Source organism: Pecten maximus, chromosome 7 (genome assembly GCF_902652985.1).
Source record: "Pecten maximus chromosome 7, xPecMax1.1, whole genome shotgun sequence".
Lineage (NCBI taxonomy): Eukaryota > Metazoa > Mollusca > Bivalvia > Pectinida > Pectinidae > Pecten > Pecten maximus.
The window spans coordinates 30,504,752-30,527,226 of record NC_047021.1 but is presented as its reverse complement, the minus strand read 5'-3'; the positions used below and the strand labels follow the sequence as shown (position 1 = coordinate 30,527,226).

Here is a 22,475-nt window from a genome sequence, read left to right as displayed (position 1 = left end):
TACTCCAGGGGTTACGTTCACTTTCTTTCTCCTCAATACTCCAGGGGTTACGTTCACTTTCTCTCTCCTCAATACTCCAGGGGTTACGTTCACTTTCTCTCTCCTCAATACTCCAGGGGTTACGTTCACTTTCTTTCTCCTCAATACTCCAGGGGTTACGTTCACTTTCTCTCTCCTCAATACTCCAGGGGTAACCTTCACTTTCTCTCCTCAATACTCCAGGGGTTACGTTCACTTTCTCTCCTCAATACTCCAGGGATAACCTTCACTTTCTCTCTCCTCAATACTCCAGGGGTTACGTTCACTTTCTCTCTCCTCAATACTCCAGGGGTTACGTTCACTTTCTCTCTCCTCAATACTCCAGGGGTTACTTTCACTTTCTCTCTCCTCAATACTCCAGGGGTTACGTTCACTTTCTCTCCTCAATACTCCAGGGGTTACGTTCACTTTCTCTCTCCTCAATACTCCAGGGGATACGTTCACTTTCTCTCTCCTCAATACTCCAGGGGTTACGTTCACTTTCTCTCTCCTCAATACTCCAGGGGTTACGTTCACTTTCTATCCTCAATACTCCAGGGGTTACATTCACTTTCTCTCTCCTCAATACTCCAGGGGTTACGTTCACTTTCTCTCTCCTCAATACTCCAGGGGTTACGTTCACTTTCTCTCTCCTCAATACTCCAGGGGTTACGTTCACTTTCTATCCTCAATACTCCAGGGGTTACGTTCACTTTCTTTCGCCTCAATACTCCAGGGGTTACGTTCACTTTCTCTCTCCTCAATACTCCAGGGGTTACGTTCACTTTCTCTCCTCAATACTCCAGGGGTTACGTTCACTTTCTCTCTCCTCAATACTCCAGGGGTTACGTTCACTTTCTCTCTCCTCAATACTCCAGGGGTTACGTTCACTTTCTCTCCTCAATACTCCAGGGGTTACGTTCACTTTCTCTCCTCAATACTCCAGGGGTTACCTTCACTTTCTCTCTCCTCAGTACTCCAGGGGTTACGTTCACTTTCTCTCCTCAGTACTCCAGGGGTTACCTTCACTTATGTGCTAATTCGACTGTCTCAAACGCACATAAATAATTTATCATCACAACACAAACACTTTTATGGGAGGAAGCCTCTGTAGTGAGCAAAGCACCATTTATTGTGGGAGATTTTTACAATTAAATCGACAGATGCAGAACTCTGGGATTTAGGCAAAACAATTGGCCCATGGAATTCATCCGTCTCCATCGAAGTCCCTCGATCTGTGTACACAATGCCTTCTAAGTAAAACATCATTTTTCACACCTGTCCAGTCTTAAGTCATCAGCGATTGTCGACAAATTACCTATAAGGTAAAAAGGGTAAAAGAAGAAAACCAAATAAAAAACATTTGTCTCGTCAAATTTGGGGGGGGGGGGGGGGGGGGATGCGTGCTTGCTGTAGTGACTACAAGGCTCGAATGACGAGCCGGCCGCGCGCACCTGAAAACACCTGTTAGGGCCACTAAAAGCATGTGCTCACGTGCAACACCATGCATACAATTATCAACCCGTCGCTCACGCATAACCCCGCCCTCCCCTACACGTGTATGTGTACCCATGATAAATACATTTTCTCTCTCCTCAATACTCATCTTTATAGCAGAATAATGTTGAATTTCAAACACGAATAAATATCTTAAAATTTGCACAAAAATAGTCATATAATATACCAAAATGTTTGTTTGGACATCACAACTAATTTGATGTAGATGCTAACAATTTCTTCTATAGAGTTACCTTGTGGTACGTTGTAGCATGGAATAATTCTAAGTCACAAAAATAACCAAAAATGAAAAATAGCCCAGCTGTCATGCTCACAAGTGTCTATAGCACATGGTAGGAGCATTTGTTTGACCGGATTTGACTTTATGTAGGTATAAACACATATTTTGTTTTGACCTTGAAATGCAAATATATATGGCATAAAGGGGGGCATTTCAACCATGCTTCTATATCATACTTTTAAGACATCTGATTATAGTAAGAATGACCTTTTTAAGACAAATTGTCAAACTGATGAGTTTTGGGCCTTTTTCAGAAATATATATCTTTTACCCCAAACTGAACGGAGGAACAATTTTTCCTAAAAACAGTCTTCCTGCCATGTCTAGAGTTCTTTATAGTATCGAATAAGAGCATATTTGACGTTTGAAATACCTTCTTATATGCCATAATTGTGTGATATTATTCACAACCGCCATTTGCATTTCAAGGTCAAAATAAAATCAGTGTTAATACATATGATAAAGCCAAGTCTAGTCAAACCAATGCTCCTACTTTGTGCTTTAGACTCTTGTGAGCAAAACGACATGACTGTTTTGCACAATAAATGCGATACAAATGAGTTAATTATGTCCCCCTGAAACATACATTTTTCTCATGTTTTGTTGAAATATACAAACAACTGAACAAATTGAATGTCAACAACAAGTCCCACAGTTTGACAAGATACATATCAAAACTTTATCAAGTTACTTTTATTAAATTGCACCCTAGTAGGGATTGATAGCCTTGTAAAATATCAACTGTTTTGGCTGGATTTGCTGTTTAGATGCCCCTTAACTCTCCTCAATACTCCACTGATTAGGCCTTTTTTGCCTCACGCATAGTGAAAGTGAACACAACTCCCAGACTATCAAGGCTGCTCCATTGGGGGTCAATCCCATGCCCCTCAGCTTCATACACTGCTCTACTGATCAAGCTAAAGGTAAATGGTGTATTTACAAACCCAACCCCCTCCTTCTTAGTCAACAGTCAGAAGTATTTAAATTTCAATAGATAGTTTTGATTTGACAGGTATTAAATGCATAAAAAATTTCTGTTTTGTTTCCTGAATAACTTCAGGTATAGGCCATTTTACTTTTCTAGCTACAAAACAATCAAACCCGTTTTACTATTGACCAGCTTGTATTATTTTCTAGCAATTTTCCTTGGAAACAGACAAAAACAACTAATTTATATTTACACTGAGAGTCGGGTAACAATACCAGTGTAACAGGAGAGTGATTAGCCACTCAGTGCCTCTACCTGGGATCCATACCACTTAGCTAGATGGAAACCGCATCAATATATGTACACTTTTTGCAAATCAAACCTTTGATTATATTCACATTAAACGGCCACTCAACACTATAGTCAACGTAGACCTAAAAGACTTGGGTACTCTAGTAGCGTTCTGATAAATATTGAAACAAACTGTGTTATTGTGTAATTGAAGGATTAAATCGTTTAAAATTTAATTGTTGTATTGAAAGTAAATGGCATGTTATTTAATCATGAGTTTACACAATACTAGAGAGTAATTGTCAAGTGATACAGAACCTGTCACTGCAATTAAAGTGTAGCTGGATGTCCTGTTAGTGTGCTTAAGGCTGCTCTGTATGACATTATACTGTAAATGTGAAATGGAAAAGAAACCTGTTAAATTCAGCATTAGCACAAGAAATCATATTATAAGACTAAGTTTTGTCGTTAAATTGTGATGAAATGTTTTTGTCCTTCCCTTATATAGTTCAGTCATATTCACCAACAAGTAAGGAATGTTAAATCACCAACTACTGCTTAGTCAAGGTCACCAACCAGTAATCATATGTCATTTATTACTGCTAGGTCAAGGTCGCCAATTAGTACTGTAATCATAGGTCATTGACCACTGCTAGGTCAAGGTCACCAACCAGTACTGTAATCATAGGTCATAAATTACTGCTTGGTCAAGGTCACCAGTCACTGCTTGGTCAAGGTCACCAACCAGTACTGTAATCATAGGTTATTAATTACTGCTAGGTCAAGGTCACCAGTCACTGCTTGGTCAAGGTCACCAACCAGTGCTGTAATCATAGGTCATTAACCACTGCTAGGTCAAGGTCACAAACCAGTACTGTAATCATAGGTCATTAATTACTGCTTGGTCAAGGTCACCAGTCACTGCTTGGTCAAGGTCACCAACCAGTACTGTAGTCATAGGTCATTAAAGAAAACCACTGCTAGGTCAAGGTCACAAACCAGTACTGTAATCATAGGTCATTAATTACTGCTTGGTCAAGGTCACCAGTCACTGCTTGGTCAAGGTCACCAACCAGTACTGTAATCATAGGTCATTAACCACTGCTAGGTCAAGGTCACCAACCAGTACTGTAATCATAGGTCATTAATTACTGCTTGGTCAAGGTCACCAGTCACTGCTTGGTCAAGGTCACCAACCAGTACTAAAATCATAGATCATTAACCACTGCTGGATCGAGATCTTCAACAACTGATGGTTGGAAGTCACCAACTACTACAGAGTCAAGTTATAAAACAGCTATACTTGTTAAAGATCAAGGACAACAACTGGGTCAACGTTGTCAATTAGTATAATGCAAGAGTCAATCAACATCATATTGAAAATTTGGAACTCTGATGTATCTTTAAGTGTTAAGCTATTATAGGTTATATGGTGATAATTACATTGTAGGTACATGTATAGGTAGATCGAATCCCGATGTATGTTGTCTTCAATGAAAATACATCTAGATCTACCAGTAGGTATATCACAGTTTTGGGTTTGTTTTTGTTGAACGTCCTATTAACAGCCAGGGTCATTTAAGGACATGCCTGGTTTTGGAGGAGGAGGAAAGCCGGAGTACCCAGAGAAAAACCACTGACCTACGGTCAGTACCAGGCAACTGCCCAATGTAGGTTTCGAACTCGCAACCTAGAGATTGATTGAGGGCTAGTGATGAAGTGTCGGGACACCGTAACCACTCGGTTACTACTTATTATACCCCCGCAACGAAGTTAGGGGGGGGTATACTGAAATCAGGTTGTCCGTCCGTCTGTCTGTAGACACATTTTGTCCGGACAACTCCTCCTAAACGGATGGGCCGATTTCAATGAAACTTCACACAAATATAGAGGACCCTGTGTAGATGTGCATGCCACTTTCTTTTTCTCAAAATTATGGTTGCTAAGGCAACTGGTCACTATATTACTGGGATATCTTAGTTAGCCTCTAATTAACAGTTCCAATTCACCATTGACTTGTGCAGATTGCGGGGGTATTAGTCAGCCATCCTGGCGACAGTTCTAGTTTTCAGTGGGTTGGTTGAGGACCTATTGGTATTTGTCCATTGTTCTTTCATTTTGTTGGAAATGTATATTAAAAGGTCTTAACCCAATGGTTTCTTTTTTTTGATTTTTTCAGAGAAATCAGACAAACAGTGTATACGGCTATCCGGCCCTGAATGTCAAAGTAGACGTCCCTTACATGCTCTTTGGGCCTGGTGAACAAAATGGTAAGTTGGATTCATGGACACAGTGATACATAATGGAGGTCATACAAGTCTAGTTTCCTAAGGTCACAATACAATGTGAAATATTTGTATTATGATGGTGTTGACATTGACATAATTATTCGCAGTTTGAAATTTTGTAGATCTTCAATCAAAAGTAGATTACAAAAAAAAAAAAAAAATATATTGCTTAATCTGAAATCTCAATTTTCACCTTTAGTTATCGGGTACCTGTAAAGTGCGAAACGAAAGCAAAATGAAATCAAACGAAACGAAATCAAACGAAATGATTAGGAATGATGAGAATGGGACACTTAGGCCTATGTAAAGTCTAAAATTATCTATATATCTATTTTTTCCATGTTTTCATTTTTCATTTCATTTGATTTCGTTTTCGTTTTGTTTCGTTTGATTTCGTTTCGTTTCGTTTCGTTTCGTTTTGCTTTCGTTTCGCACTTTGCAAGTACCTTTAGTTATCTGAAGCTCTAAATTTTTTTAGACCACTAGAGTTGGACTGTTCCATTAAAACCGATGTAAATGCATGTCTATATATAATTGTTTATGCATATTTTGACCAGAAGTGCCGAAGTCGCTGCGCATGGTGTTTTCAAGTGTGGAGGATGCAGAATGTAGGGACAGCTACTACTACAAGCAACACATCACACGGTTTTATAGATTCTCCAGCTACTCCCCAACGTCTAGTGATTTGCTAAAACCGGTAAGCAGTATTTATAACCATATTCTTGCGATCCCTTATAACTAATAACTATATTATACAATTGTAGCATTTTGATAAGGCCGATACATGGCAATATCAACCTAAGAAAAAAATACTGACTGAGGATGAAGTTTGAGGCTGATATTTTTTTCTTAGGTAGATATAACAATGTATCAACCAAAATCAAAATGTTACAATATTGCTTTATTATTTTTCTTGATTTATTTTGTTATTTTTTTTTTGTTATTTATATATTTAAAAAAAAAATTCTGGATGATAACAATAGCAAAATTTACTTTCTTGTCTCTGTAATGTAAACATGGTAAATCGAGACATTATTTTAAAGAATAATTTAATCAGAATTGTAAACATTGAATGATTTAACTGTTCACACATGGAGTGACATTAAATTTGTTTGGAAGAATTTTCTAAATTGTTTTAGTTTCACCGCTGTCATTGTGGCCCTTTCAGTATTGGCTGAATACATGTTATCCAATTCATTCCACGGACTGAGGGGAATCGCGATGTTTTCAGCTGTTTGCTGACGTCCACTCCATCCATTTTGCCAAAAGATTGTTGCTTCGTACATGTAACTAGGTCTTCAGAGTGCTTGACAGTTGACTAAAGGACATTGATGCGTTATTCAAACTTCAAAGTGATATATGGCAGGGATTTATTAGTCTATTTATAACCATGCGACACACTTTTTTTACCAACTTATTTGCTTCTATCAAGTCAATATACTTTTTACAGACATCCATGTGACACTGTTCTAACCAATCAATGAACACAAAAAATCAAGAAAAATAATAGACATGTATTTTGTACATAAGGAACATCTAGTGGTGTGCCTCGACCAATAACTTTATAGATATATGGATACAATATATATGTACATATTAAGTATATTAGATCTCTTATGTTTAGTGAAAATATATGAACATAATATTATACATTTTATTGAACTGGCAGCTGTTTACATGTACAGTGCTGGGAGAATGATTATAGTATTTAACCTGTATGGGAGGTCAGTGACAGGGATTATAAAAGTCACTCTGCAGCAATGTCAACTGAGCAATGTTTCCTGAAAGGAGTATCTATTACAAAATGTAGAATAAATAAAAATTATATTAAAGATTTTGATTGTGGAATATTATTATTGTAGCAACAAGTACAGTTTAAATGTCTGACTGGCCTTGATGTTTGTGGGAAAGTGCGTGTGTACAACGTCCAGTTGACATCATACACTGCTCCAAGTACTGGCTCCCTCTACATCGAACAAAACTTTACTGTGACAGCCTTCATGGGTAAATATACAGCCATTCTAATTCATTGATATTGTTAGTCAGTGATCATCAGATCACGATGTAGGGCCAATATCAAATCACGTTTTGTCTCTACATCTTCAGTCCCTAAAAATGTTTTTATCACTGTTGATGCATGTTATCCCTATTTCTTAGATAATACTAGATGGATCTTTTCTGAATTATTTTGATTATTTGATGGAGTTAAGACCCCTTCTTTCACATGATTTTTATTTGACGGAGTTATGGCCCCTTCATGCACGAAAAATGAATTTTTCTGCTGTTACCGTGAAAATAACTGGAAGAGCTTAATTGTTAACAGATTTTCTTCAAACTTGATGACAAGGTTAAATGCCTTAAGGGCTCATTCAAGTTCGATTGCTATAGCAGGATGTTATTTGGCAGAGTTATGGCACCTTGTTTAAATGAAAAAAAAAAGTTTTCTGCTACTATTATCTGATTATCATCAGATTTAGTAACAGAGTTATCGTCCATTAGTGGTTTATGAAAAAAACTTTTTTTTGTGGCATTAAATAACTCTACCAAATACTTTCCAAAAGTCTTTAAACTTAGGAATAGATTTAAGGTATTATGGGCTCAGCCAAATTCATCGTAGAATATGGCAGATGAGAAGAGAAGTTTTGGAAAATCAGTTCACGTTATCCCATAATTCATCTTCAATGAAATATTTAATTTCTTTACTTTTTTCTTTGAGTTTCAAGCAATACATGATTACTCAATAGAATTTATCATTCTGTCGAGAAAAAAAAAGTGAATAATTATTGCAATGTACTTTTGTAGGAATTCCAAACATATCATTAATTTTCATAACTTTTTTTCAGATGAATCAAAGTGGTTTCCGGTAATTGCGACAGCTGTTTTACCAAACAACAGTGTTTATGTGGTATTTAATCCCAGATCATGGACTGGTGTCACTCATGAGATTTATCTAGAAAACAAAGATGGACATAGAAAAACTGATGTTCACAACTTTCCAAAATCTGTTGAGGTAATGAAGTTTTCTCCCTTAATTGTTAAAACTCCAGTTATTACATAGAGCGAAAATTAGTTACTCTGCAGATATTTCTTGACTAGAAGATGATTTGGTGCTAAAGATCAAGTTTGTGATTAGCAATTTCTTTTGGTTTGTTTTGTAATTTAATATAAAATATAGAAGATTTTATTTGAATTTCTCTGTTAAATGGTCTGTGAAAAAAAAAAACAAAAATAAAAAACAAAAAAGAATTTGTAATTTTAATAATTATAATATTTTTTTTCAGAAGTATGTTTGTGTGTTCGATAATGTAGAACCTGGTACCTACAGAGCACAGGTAATTATAGACTTAAAAAAACCTGAAATGATAAATAGTATGGAGTATATATTTGACTCCTCGATGTACAACCTTGGAAACTTGGCATATTTTTGCATTTGAGTTTACTTCTTGTTGTGCAGTATCGAATGTCAGAAAGACCTAACTTTACCTGCCCAAATTTACAGTACAAAGGGGACCGGAACTGTTTCATTATCATTGTATATAAACCTTCTCGGATTATGTGGTTTACTATATATGTTTGTACATGTAATTACATACATTCCCTTTCTCTTCCCAAGGACAATGCTACGATGCATTTGAATGAAATACAAAAACATGACAGGTATAATTATGTGGTTTACCTTTTATTATGGTTTTAAAGATTGTTTCCCTTACAATATTTTAGGAATTATTTCCATGTATTGTAGTGGTTTAAGTGAATTATCTCCACAAGCATCTTCAAAAGACACTTATTAGTAGTACATATAAAGCATGTTTAGTGGACATATCCATCATGGTTGGTCACAGATATTTCGTTTATGATTGAACAATGTTCCTGCTTTAACTTTGAATAAAACTTGTGAATAAAAGATTTAATGATTTTTTCTATACAAGGGAGCTAACTCTATTATTATATTCTCATGCCTAGCTCTTGGTCAAGTACACCAAACATCAGACAGAACCAGTGGCTAGGTACCAATCAGCACCTTTGGTGATTCCTGGAGAAACAGGTTGGTATTTCATTTACTTTTAATTTGTATAATGTCAAAGTCATTTGATTGATAATTAAATCAAAAAGATTTTGATGTCAATTTCTGCCATTTTTAAAGTATGTGCCCCCTAAGTCAGTACATGTAGATAAGTATCCAATTCAGAGATTTAAAACATATTTTGTCAGTAAATTTTTAGGTACTGCATTTGTGAGTGAGAGATATCTCTGTATGCAATAATGAAACATGTCTTTTGTTAACATGATGTATCAGAATTGGAATAACCTGTTAACAATGTATCAGAATTGGAATAACCTGTTAACAATGTATCAGACCTGGAATATATAACCTGTTAACAATGTATCAGAATTGGAATAACCTGTTAACAGTGTATCAGAATTGGAATAACCTGTTAACAATGTATCGGAATTGGAATAGCCTGTTAACAATGTATCAGAATTGGAATAACCTGTTAACAATGTATCAGAATTGGAATAACCTGTTAACAATGTATCAGACCTGGAATATATAACCTGTTAACAATGTATCGGAATTGGAATAGCCTGTTAACAATGTATCAGAATTGGAATAACCTGTTAACAATGCATCAGAATTGGAATAACCTGTTAACAATGTATCAGAATTGGAATAACCTGTTAACAATGTATCAGAATTGGAATAACCTGTTAACAATGTATCAGAATTGGAATAACCTGTTAACAGTGTATCGGAATTGGAATAACCTGTTAACAATGTATCAGAATTGGAATAATCTGTTAACAGTGTATCGGAATTGGAATAACCTGTTAACAATGTATCAGAATTGGAATAACCTGTTAATAATGTATCAGAATTGGAATAACCTGTTAACAGTGTATCGGAATTGGAATAACCTGTTAACAATGCATCAGAATTGGAATAGCCTGTTAACAATGTATCAGAATTGGAATAACCTGTTAACAGTGTATCGGAATTGGAATAACCTGTTAACAATGTATCAGAATTGGAATAACCTGTTAATAATGTATCAGAATTGGAATAACCTGTTAATAATGTATCAGAATTGGAATAACCTGTTAACAATGTATCAGAATTGGAATAACCTGTTAACAATATATCAGAATTGGAATAACCTGTTAACAATGTATCAGAATTGGAATAACCTGTTAACAATATATCAGAATTGGAATAACCTGTTAACAATGTATCAGAATTGGAATAACCTGTTAATAATGTATCAGAATTGGAATAACCTGTTGATAATGTATCAGAATTTGAATAACCTGTTAATAATGTATCAGAATTGGAATAACCTGTTAACAATGTATCGGAATTGGAATAACCTGTTAACAATGTATCAGAATTGGAATAACCTGTTAATAATGTATCGGAATTGGAATAACCTGTTAATAATGTATCGGAATTGGAATAACCTGTTAACAATGTATCAGAATTGGAATAACCTGTTAACAATGTATCAGAATTGGAATAACCTGTTAACAATGTATCAGAATTGGAATAACCTGTTAACAGTGTATCGGAATTGGAATAACCTGTTAACAATGTATCAGAATTGGAATAACCTGTTAACAGTGTATCGGAATTGGAATAACCTGTTAACAATGTATCAGAATTGGAATAACCTGTTAACAATGTATCGGAATTGGAATAACCTGTTAATAATGTATCAGAATTGGAATAACCTGTTAATAATGTATCAGAATTGGAATAACCTGTTAACAGTGTATCGGAATTGGAATAACCTGTTAACAATGCATCAGAATTGGAATAGCCTGTTAACAATGTATCAGAATTGGAATAACCTGTTAACAGTGTATCGGAATTGGAATAACCTGTTAACAATGTATCAGAATTGGAATAACCTGTTAACAATGTATCGGAATTGGAATAACCTGTTAACAATATATCAGAATTGGAATAACCTGTTAACAATTAATGTATCAGAATTTGAATAACCTGTTAACAATGTATCAGAATTGGAATAACCTGTTAATAATGTATTGAAATTGGAATAACCTGTTAACAATGTATCAGAATTGGAATAACCTGTTAATAATGTATCAGAATTGGAATAACCTGTTAATAATGTATCAGAATTGGAATAACCTGTTAATAATGTATCAGAATTGGTATAGCCTGTTAACAATGTATCAGAATTGGAATAACCTGTTAACAATGTATCAGAATTGGAATAACCTGTTAATAATGTATCAGAATTGGAATAACCTGTTAATAATGTATTGAAATTGGAATAACCTGTTAATAATGTATTGAAATTGGAATAACCTGTTAACAATGTATCAGAATTGGAATAACCTGTTAATAATGTATCAGAATTGGAATAACCTGTTAATAATGTATCAGAATTTGAATAACCTGTTAATAATGTATCAGAATTGGAATAACCTGTTAACAATGTATCGGAATTGGAATAACCTGTTAACAATGTATCAGAATTGGAATAACCTGTTAATAATGTATCGGAATTGGAATAACCTGTTAATAATGTATCGGAATTGGAATAACCTGTTAACAATGTATCAGAATTGGAATAACCTGTTAATAATGTATCAGAATTGGTATAGCCTGTTAACAATGTATCAGAATTGGAATAACCTGTTAACAATGTATTAGAATTGGAATAGCCTGTTAACAATGTATCAGAATTGGAATAACCTGTTAACAGTGTATCGGAATTGGAATAACCTGTTAACAATATATCAGAATTGGAATAACCTGTTAATAATGTATCAGAATTGGAATAACCTGTTAACAGTGTATCGGAATTGGAATAACCTGTTAACAATGCATCAGAATTGGAATAGCCTGTTAACAATGTATCAGAATTGGAATAACCTGTTAACAGTGTATCGGAATTGGAATAACCTGTTAACAATGTATCAGAATTGGAATAACCTGTTAACAATGGATCAGAATTGGAATAACCTGTTAACAATATATCAGAATTGGAATAATCTGTTAACAATGTATCAGAATTGGAATAACCTGTTAACAATGTATCAGAATTGGAATAACCTGTTAATAATGTATTGAAATTGGAATAACCTGTTAACAATGTATCAGAATTGGAATAACCTGTTAATAATGTATCAGAATTTGAATAACCTGTTAATAATGTATCAGAATTGGAATAACCTGTTAACAATGTATCGGAATTGGAATAACCTGTTAACAATGTATCAGAATTGGAATAACCTGTTAATAATGTATCGGAATTGGAATAACCTGTTAACAATGTATCAGAATTGGAATAACCTGTTAATAATGTATCAGAATTGGTATAGCCTGTTAACAATGTATCAGAATTGGAATAACCTGTTAACAATGTATTAGAATTGGAATAGCCTGTTAACAATGTATCAGAATTTGAATAACCTGTTAATAATGTATCAGAATTGGAATAACCTGGTAATAATGTATCAGAATTTGAATAACCTGTTAATAATGTATCAGAATTGGAATAACCTGTTAACAATGTATCGGAATTGGAATAACCTGTTAACAATGTATCAGAATTGGAATAACCTGTTAATAATGTATCAGAATTGGAATAACCTGTTAACAATGTATCAGAATTGGAATAGCCTGTTAACAATGTATCAGAATTGGAATAACCTGTTAATAATGTATCAGAATTGGAATAACCTATGTAAGTTGAAACTGTTTTGCTAGAGGAAGTTTTAGTGTGCCTTCTCCTAAAATATCAGATTTTTGGAATCAAGTTGCTTTTTTATTGATTAATTTTACATCTTTGTTGGTCATTATGATTTAATATTTATCCACAATTAACAACCTTTGTTTAAACAGTTTTTATGCTTTTTTGACTTATTCAATTTTACTTTTAGCTCCTGAAAATGGTGATTTCAGAAGTAGCAAAAGCAGTGAAAGTTGTCAAGAAACAAAAACTGCTTAAACAAGATATTTATAACAAGCACATTGAGTATATAATTGTTAAAGCATTACATGTCCCCAATTGACCCCCAATAAGGGGTGCTGGCAAGGATTTTAAGTTCTCCTGACAAAGTCGCAAGTGACCTATTCTGATCACCTTTTGTCCATTGTCTTGTGTCGTTAGTTGTCTGTTGTACGTGTGACATCCTTTTGTAAACAATTTATATTTTTGACTTTAAATTCTTCTCAATAATTAAAAGGCCCAGATACATGATATTTAGCCTATAGCATGCTTTGGTGAAGGGCTATCAAGATTGTTCAAATGAATGACCTTGACATTCATTCAAGGTCACTGGGGTCAAATATGTTGAAATCTTTAATGACTTCTTCTCATTAAGCTAGAGTCCCAGAGACCTGTTATTTGGCCTATATAGCATGCTGGGGTGAAGGGCTATCAAGGTTGTTCAAATGAATGACATTGACCTTCATTCAAGATCACAGATGTTAAGTATGCTTGAATATTTAAATGACTTCTCCTTAAGCAAGCAGACCAAAGAATGACCTTGACTTTCATTCAAATAAGTGTGGTCAAATATGTTAATGAACTTCTTCTCACTAAGCAAGAGGTTATACAACACCTCCAGTTTATGCAAGTGATGGTCAACTTACTATACATACATATGTCATAACTCTTCAATAAAATATATGTACACCTATCAACCTCTTAATACTGTAAGCTATATATAATTCAACAATGGTACATCTTTATCTTAATTGTTCAATGCATACTTTATTTCTGTTAGCCACTAAACATTGTTTCAATATATATACATGTACGCATTTTCTAAAATGTTACTATTACGTATACCAAATCATTGTCACCCTTGATGCTCTTCTCAAAAAATGATATTGTGTTGCTGTAAAACTGTATCTATAATTGATGTTTTTTCTATGTATTTCATGTACTTATAATGTGCAAAAGGATGAATAAAAAGATTTTAAAACTGAAAAAAAGCAAGAGGCCCAGAGACCTGAGAATTGCGCCTATACATATATAGTAGAGTGCTAGGGTGAAAGACATTGACCTCAAATTCAAGGTCACAGGAATTAGATCTGCCAAATACATTTGTATATCCAAACTGAGGTAACCGTTAAGGCCATGGACCTCTTGTCTAAAAATACTTATGACAAAATGGACCTTGACCCAAAAACCCTGAAACTTGAACTTATCGTGAGATATTTTGGTCCTTTATAATTGACTGAAGTTAGATAACGATCCTTCAATGAATGAAGCTGCTAAAGCACTGACTGGCGTATAAATTAGGTGTTATGTAAAACAAAAGTCCCCCCCACACACACTTCATACACTGTACAAACAAATGTCAAAATATGGAAAGGAATAAACAGTTTTTATATGTGACACACTATTGTAAAAAATACAATGATGTATGTTAAATGAATATGTCTTGACTTTCAGTGGTTTTCCTACCTGTTGTGTCTATTTATTAAGGAATATATAATGGCTGGAATATTATAAGTCTCCTACCAGTCAAACTGTAGGAACTACAAAAATGTATAAGTTTCCTTCTGTCGGTTTTGTACATGTGTAAATATATATGTATGTACGTAACACCAAAGTTTGTCAGCACTCTAGCAGGTTTGTTCCTTAAGGCATTTTTATCAACTTCATACACTTACAAAGGGCAGCTATGAGTTTTAGGGTTTTGAGGTCAAGGTCACTATTTTAAGCAGGGGACAGTAGGGGACATTCAATGCTTTGGCAATACTCTGTGTGCTTGTTTTTCTTCCTTTCAAACATTACTTGAAATAATTTGTAACATTAGACATTCTTTCAATCTAAAGGATGATTGGAAATACTATTTAATTTTAAATATTTAATTTTTAATATTTATTTTTGTAATTTTTAATATCTAGGTGATAAAGTTTCACAAGAACCGCCAGTTACTAACCAAGGCCTTGTCCTGCCGATTCTTGTGATTGTCAGTTTTGTAATAGCCAGCATTTTGTTGGTGTTGCTGTACTGGCAAAGGAAAAATAACCTCTTCAAATTAATCTGCCAGTGGTCAAGGAATCACCAGGAGTCTAAAAACAGTAAGTTGTATTCTAAAACATGATTCAGTGAAACATGTCTGATCTGACATCTCATGGAACATACTCACAACATTATATTTGTCTAAACTGACACCCTGAGGAACATAGTATTGATCTGTCTAAACTGACATCCCGAGGAACATAGTATTTATCTGTCTGAACTGAAACCCTGAGGAACAAAGTATTTATCTGTCTAAACTGACATCCTGGTGAACATAGTATTTATCTGTCTAAACTGACATCCTGAGGAACATAGTATTTATCTGTCTGAACTGACATCCTGGGGAACATAGTATTTATCTGTCTAAACTGACACCCTGAGGAACATAGTATTTATCTGTCTAAACTGACGTTCTGAGGAACATAGTATTCATCTGTCTAAACTGACATCATGAGGAACATAGTATTTATCTGTCTAAACTGACATCCTAAGAACATAGTATTTATCTGTCTAAACTGACATCCTGAGGAACATGGTGTTTATCTGTCTAAACTGACATCCTGGGGAACATAGTATTTATCTGTCTAAACTGACATCCTGAGGAACATAGTATTTATCTGTCTAAACTGACATCCTGAGGAACATAGTGTTTATCTGTCTGAACTGACATCCTGGTGAACATAGGATTTATCTGTCTAAACTGACATCCTGGGGAACATAGTATTTATCTGTCTAAACTGACATCCTGGGGAACATAGTATTTATCTGTCTAAACTGACATCCTGGTGAACATAGTATTTATCTGTCTAAACTGACATCCTGTTGAACATAGTATTTATCTGTCTAAACTGACATCCTGGGGAACATAGGATTTATCTGTCTAAACTGACATCCTGGAGAACATAGTATTTATCTGTCTAAACTGACATCCTGGGGAACATAGTATTTATCTGTCTAAACTGACATCCTGGGGAACATAGTATTTATCTCTTTAATCCGAAATCCTAAGGAACATAGTATTTATCCCTTTAAACTGACATCCTGGGGAACATAGTATTTATCTGTCTAAACTGACATCCTGATAAACATAGTATTTATCTGTCTAAACTGACACCCTGAGGAACATAGTATTTATCTGTTTAAACTGACATCCTGAGGTACATAGTATTTATCTGTCTAAACTGACATCCTGGGGAACATATTATATATCTGTCTAAACTGACATCCTGGGGAACATAGTATTTATCTCTGTAAACCGACATCCTGAGGAACATAGTATTTATCTGTCTAAACTGACATCCTGAGGAACATAGTATTTATCTGTCTAAACTGACATCCTGGTGAACATGGTGTTTATCTGTCTAAACTGACATCCTGAGGAACATAGTATTTATCTGTCTAAACTGACATCCTGGTGAACATAGCATTTATCTGTCTAAACTGACATCCTGGGGAACATAGTATTTATCTGTCTAAACTGACATCCTGGTGAACATAGCATTTATCTGTCTAAACTGACATCCTGGGGAACATAGTATTTATCTGTCTAAACTGACATCCTGGTGAACATAGTATTTATCTGTCTAAACTGACATCCTGGTGAACATAGCATTTATCTGTCTAAACTGACATCCTGGGGAACATAGTATTTATCTGTCTAAACTGACATCCTGAGGAACATAGTATTTATCTGTCTAAACTGACATCCCGAGGAACATAGTATTTATCTGTCTAAACTGACATCCTGAGGAACATAGTATGTATCTGTCTAAACTGACATCCCGAGGAACATAGTATGTATCTGTCTAAACTGACATCCTCAGGAACATAGTATGTATCTGTCTAAACTGACATTCTTAGGGAACATACTAGTTATCTGTCTAAACTTAACGCTCTGAGACATCGTATTTAATTGTCTAAAAACTGACATCCTGGGAACCATAGCATTTATCTGTCTAAACTGACATCATGAGGGAACATAGTATTTATCTGTCTAAACTGACATCCTGGGGAACATAGCTATTTTATCTGTCCTAAACGACAGTTCATGAGGAACATTAGTATTTTATCTGTCTAAACTTGACATCCCTGGGGAACATAGTATTTCATCTGTCTAAGACTGACATCCTGGTGAGCTAGTATTATCTGTCTAAACTGACATCCTGGGGAACATAGTATTTATCTGTCCTAACTGACATCCCTTGAGGAACATAGTATTTATCTGTCTAAACTGACATCCCTGGGGACATAGTAATTTATTCTGTCTAAACTGACATCCTGGGGAACATAGTATTTATCTGTCTAAACTGACATCCTGGGGAACATAGTATTTATCTGTCTAAACTGACATCCTGAGGAACATAGTATTTATCTGTCTAAACTGACATCCTGAGGAACATACTATTTATCTGTCTAAACTGAAACCCTGAGGAACATAGTATTTATCTGTCTAAACTGACATCCTGGGGAACATAGTATTTATCTGTCTAAACTGACATCCTGAGGAACATAGTATTTATTTGTCTAAACTGAAATCCTGAGGAACATAGTATTTATCTGTCTAAACTGACATCCTGGGGAACATTGTATTTATCTGTCTAAACTGACATCCTGGGGAACATAGTATTTATTTGTCTAAACTGACATTCTGAGGAACATAGTATTTATCTGTCTAAACTGACATCCTGGGGAACATTGTATTTATCTGTCTAAACTGACATCCTGGGGAACATAGTATTTATCTGTCTAAACTGACATGCTGAGGAACATAGCATTTATCTGTCTAAAGTGACATCCTGGGGAACATAGTATTTATCTGTCTAAACTGACATCCTGGGGAACATAGTATTTATCTGTCTAAACTGACATCATGAGGAACATAGTATTTATCTGTCTAAACTGACATCCTCAGGAACATAGTATGTATCTGTCTAAACTGACATCCTGGGGAACATAGTATTTATCTGTCTAAACTGACATCCTGAGGAACAAAGCATTTATCTGCCTAAACTGAAACCCTGAGGAACATAGTATTTATCTGTCTAAACTGACGTCCTGAGGAACATAGTATTTATCTGTCTAAACTGACGTCCTGGGGAACATAGTATTTATCTGTCTAAACTGACATCCTGGGGAACATAGTATTTATCTGTCTAAACTGACATCCTGGGGAACATAGGATTTATCTGTCTAAACTGACATCCTGGGGAACATAGTATTTATCTGTCTAAACTGACATCCTGAGGAACATAGTATTTATCTGTCTAAACTGACATCCTGAGGAACATGGTGTTTATCTGTCTAAACTGACATCCTGAGGAACATAGTATTTATCTGTCTAAACTGACATGCTGGGGAACATAGTATTTATCTGTCTAAACTGACATCCTGGTGAACATAGTATTTATCTGTCTAAACTGACATGCTGGGGAACATAGTATGTATCTGTCTAAACTGACATCCTGGGGAACATAGTATTTATCTGTCTAAACTGAAACCCTGATAAACATAGTATTTTTCTGTCTAAACTGACATCCTGGGGAACATAGTATTTATCTGTCTAAACTGACATCCTGAGGAACATAGTATTGATCTGTCTAAACTGACATCCTGAGGAACATAGTATTTATCCATCTAAACTGGAACCCTGAGGAACATAGTATTTATCTGTCTAAACTGACATCCTCAGGAACATAGTATTTATCTGTCTAAACTGACATCCTGGGGAACATAGTATTTATCTGTCTAAACTGAAACCCTGATAAACATAGTATTTATCTGTCTAAACTGACATCCTGGGGAACATAGTATTTATCTGTCTAAACTGACATCCTGAGGAACATAGTATTTATCTGTCTAAACTGACATCCTGAGGAACATAGTATTTATCTGTCTAAACTGACATCCTGGGGAACATAGTATTTATCTGTCTAAACTGACATCCTGATAAACATAGTATTTATCTGTCTAAACTGACATCCTCAGGAACATAGTATTTATCTGTCTAAACTGACATCCTGGGGAACATAGTATTTATCTGTCTAAACTGAAACCCTGATAAACATAGTATTTATCTGTCTAAACTGACATCCTGGGGAACATAGTATTTATCTGTCTAAACTGACATCCTGAGGAACATAGTATTTATCTGTCTAAACTGACATCCTGAGGAACATAGTATTTATCTGTCTAAACTGACATCCTGGGGAACATAGTATTTATCTGTCTAAACTGACATCCTGATAAACATAGTATTTATCTGTCTAAACTGACATCCTGGGGAACATAGTATTTATCTGTCTAAACTGAAACCCTGATAAACATAGTATTTATCTGTCTAAACTGACATCCTGGGGAACATAGTATTTATCTGTCTAAACTGACATCCTGGGGAACATAGGATTTATCTGTCTAAACTGACATCCTGAGGAACATAGTATTTATCTGTCTAAACTGACACCCTGAGGAACATAGTATTTATCTGTCTAAACTGACATCCTGGGGAACATAGTATTTATCTGTCTAAACTGACATCCTGGGGAACATAGGATTTATCTGTCTAAACTGACATCCTGAGGAACATAGTATTTATCTGTCTAAACTGACACCCTGAGGAACATAGTATTTATCTGTCTAAACTGACGTCCTGAGGAACATATTATATATCTGTCTAAACTGACACTTTTACCTGGTATTTCTTTTGTACTGTTGATAATCCACATGTTCTTAACTAATTGTGATATATTTATCCCCACAATATATACTGTAAATGTACATATTTTTGTGGTATAATATTTTGTGCGCTTTTCGCTCATGAACAATTGTGCTAAATTATGATTGTGCTTATTACATTATTTATGTGATTTTCCTACAGAAAATATGGGAATGTGCTAATTTTTCATTGCACTGATTTTTAATAATTTGGAAACGTGTGAAAGTTTAATTGAGTCCTCCAAAATTATTTTGTTTACAATATCTTGTGAGTAGTCTGTTAGATACATGTATTCTATACGCTAAGCAGTACCTTCAATTACCAGTAACATAATAGAACATTGATCCACAAATTTATGTTTGTACAAATATGTGTCACTACCTGCTGATATGGAGAAGCAGGCAAAGTGAGGCATACAATTGTAATTTCTATACTTATAGGAGGCTACGATGTAAACTGTTAACATAGAGGTTGTAAGATATAAGTAATGTCAGTGCTGTTTGCTCTGTTTTCAGAAGTATTCCTACTATACCCGAGGGAAGCAGAGAAATTTGTGCCCTGCATAACGGATTTCCTGAAAAAGAAATTAGTGGTTGTGAGTGAAAAGGATTGGAAAATTGGTCAGTCTTGTCCATTGGATTTGTTTCGGACAGATATCAAGCTGTGCTCCCATCTACTTGTGTTATGGTCCCCGTCGGCTTCAGGCCTCGTGTCTGGTCTCAATAACCATAGGAGTATTGAGATCAACCCTCGCTTTACAGTCCAAGACTATTTCAGGGAGGCTGTTACCTTCTCAAAAGATTTAAGCATTTGTGGTAATCTGGAAATTGTGGTATTATGCATTCCTGGGTATGGAGAAATGACAATATCGGAGAATATCGGGGAACAGAAGACCTTCAACCTCACTAGAGATTGTAAAAAACTATTAAAATATCTTACAGATGATAGATCAGATTTAAATGACGTAGCTGAAAATGCTCTTGACAGGGAGATCATGAGAATAATGAACCTACCACATGAAGAAGATCAAGTTAAAGTGGTTGATGATGATTGTCCTACACCCTCCCAACCACTTCTGAATGAGCAGATGGAGAGGAATATGAACCCCCCACAGGAAGGCGATCACGTTATAGTTGTTGATGATGAAAGTCAAGATATCGATGGATCAAACAATTCCTATATGCCAACTAAGCATGATACAGATCTGTTTAACTTCAATACAGATCACAATGAACCAGACAATTTTAGTGGTCATCACAATAATCCCGGGAATTTTAGTAGTCATCACATATCAGCTGGCCGTTTTGAATATCATCACATGCCAGACAACAATCTTAGTGGTCAGTGCACACCAGCTTGCCATTGCAATCATTACATGCCAGACAACATTTCTAATGGTCAGTGCAAACTAGCACGCCATTGCAATCATTACATGCCAAACAACAGTTCTAATGGTCAGCATATTCCAACAACCAATTGCAATGATCAGTTGATGGCAACAGACTATTGTCATGTCGGGACAGAATTGGATCCTCCACCCAACAAACCACTTCTGAGTGAGGAATTAGACCAAGGCTACCATACCACGAAAAGTTCAGACCTCCAAGGAAAATTCTACATCTTGTGTAATGATCAGTCTCTATAGACTGTTCTGTAGTTCTGGCTTCTGTAGGATTGTTAAATGTAGCTTTTATAGTATTATAAGTGAAAAACAAACTTCAAGTGAATTTGAAATGATTTTGGGGCCATAGTGGCCGAGTGGTTAAGGTCTCCTGACACTTTATCACTAGCCCTCAACCTTTGGGTTGGGAGTTCGAAACCTATGTGGGGAAGTTGCCAGGTACTGACCATGGCTGTTAATAGTATGATAACAAAATAAACCAAATAAACCACATTGAAATGATTTAATTTTTATAAGTATATAATTATTAATTTGTAAATACACTTTGTACAGTATACATTTTGTATGTATCCTTTGATTTGAAATATGTTAGTCCATCTGGCCTGAGGGGCCAACTGACCTTATACTGTGGTGGGGTGTCTGTCATCCATCATCATCCATCATCCATTGTCTCAAATTTTCATTCAAACAACTTTTTCTCAATAGCCAAGAGGCCCAGAGACCTAATAGCTGGCCTGCAGCATGCTGGGTAAAGGGCTACCAAGTTCATTCAAATTAATGATCTTGACCTACCAATTAGGTCACATTGGTTAAATAAGCTCAAACTTTTTAAACAACTTCTTTTCAAAAAGCGAAGAGGCCAAGGGACCTGATATTGCTCTTATAGCATGATGAGCTGAAGGGCTACCAAGTTTGTTAAAATCAAAATGACCTGGACTTACAGTCAAGGTCACAGGGTTCAGATGTGTTAAAATCTTTAAACAATCATTTCTTAATAACCAAGAGACACAGAGACCTGACATTGGGCTG

General features: G+C 35.2%; 1 protein-coding gene across 1 annotated transcript in view; it reads left to right on the top strand.

Moving 5' to 3' along the window:
* LOC117330546 overlaps window positions 1-21,889 on the top strand; it is a 60,983-nt gene extending 39,094 nt beyond the window's left edge. Inside the window, exons 4-11 of the mRNA XM_033888936.1 lie at window positions 5,215-5,305; window positions 5,881-6,020; window positions 7,186-7,327; window positions 8,167-8,333; window positions 8,605-8,655; window positions 9,287-9,368; window positions 15,216-15,392; window positions 20,560-21,889. Coding sequence (XP_033744827.1) covers window positions 5,215-5,305; window positions 5,881-6,020; window positions 7,186-7,327; window positions 8,167-8,333; window positions 8,605-8,655; window positions 9,287-9,368; window positions 15,216-15,392; window positions 20,560-21,689 — 1,980 coding nt within the window. The 3' untranslated portion in view covers window positions 21,690-21,889. The remainder of the gene's footprint in view (window positions 1-5,214; window positions 5,306-5,880; window positions 6,021-7,185; window positions 7,328-8,166; window positions 8,334-8,604; window positions 8,656-9,286; window positions 9,369-15,215; window positions 15,393-20,559) is intronic.
* The last annotated feature ends 586 nt before the right edge of the window (window positions 21,890-22,475 follow it).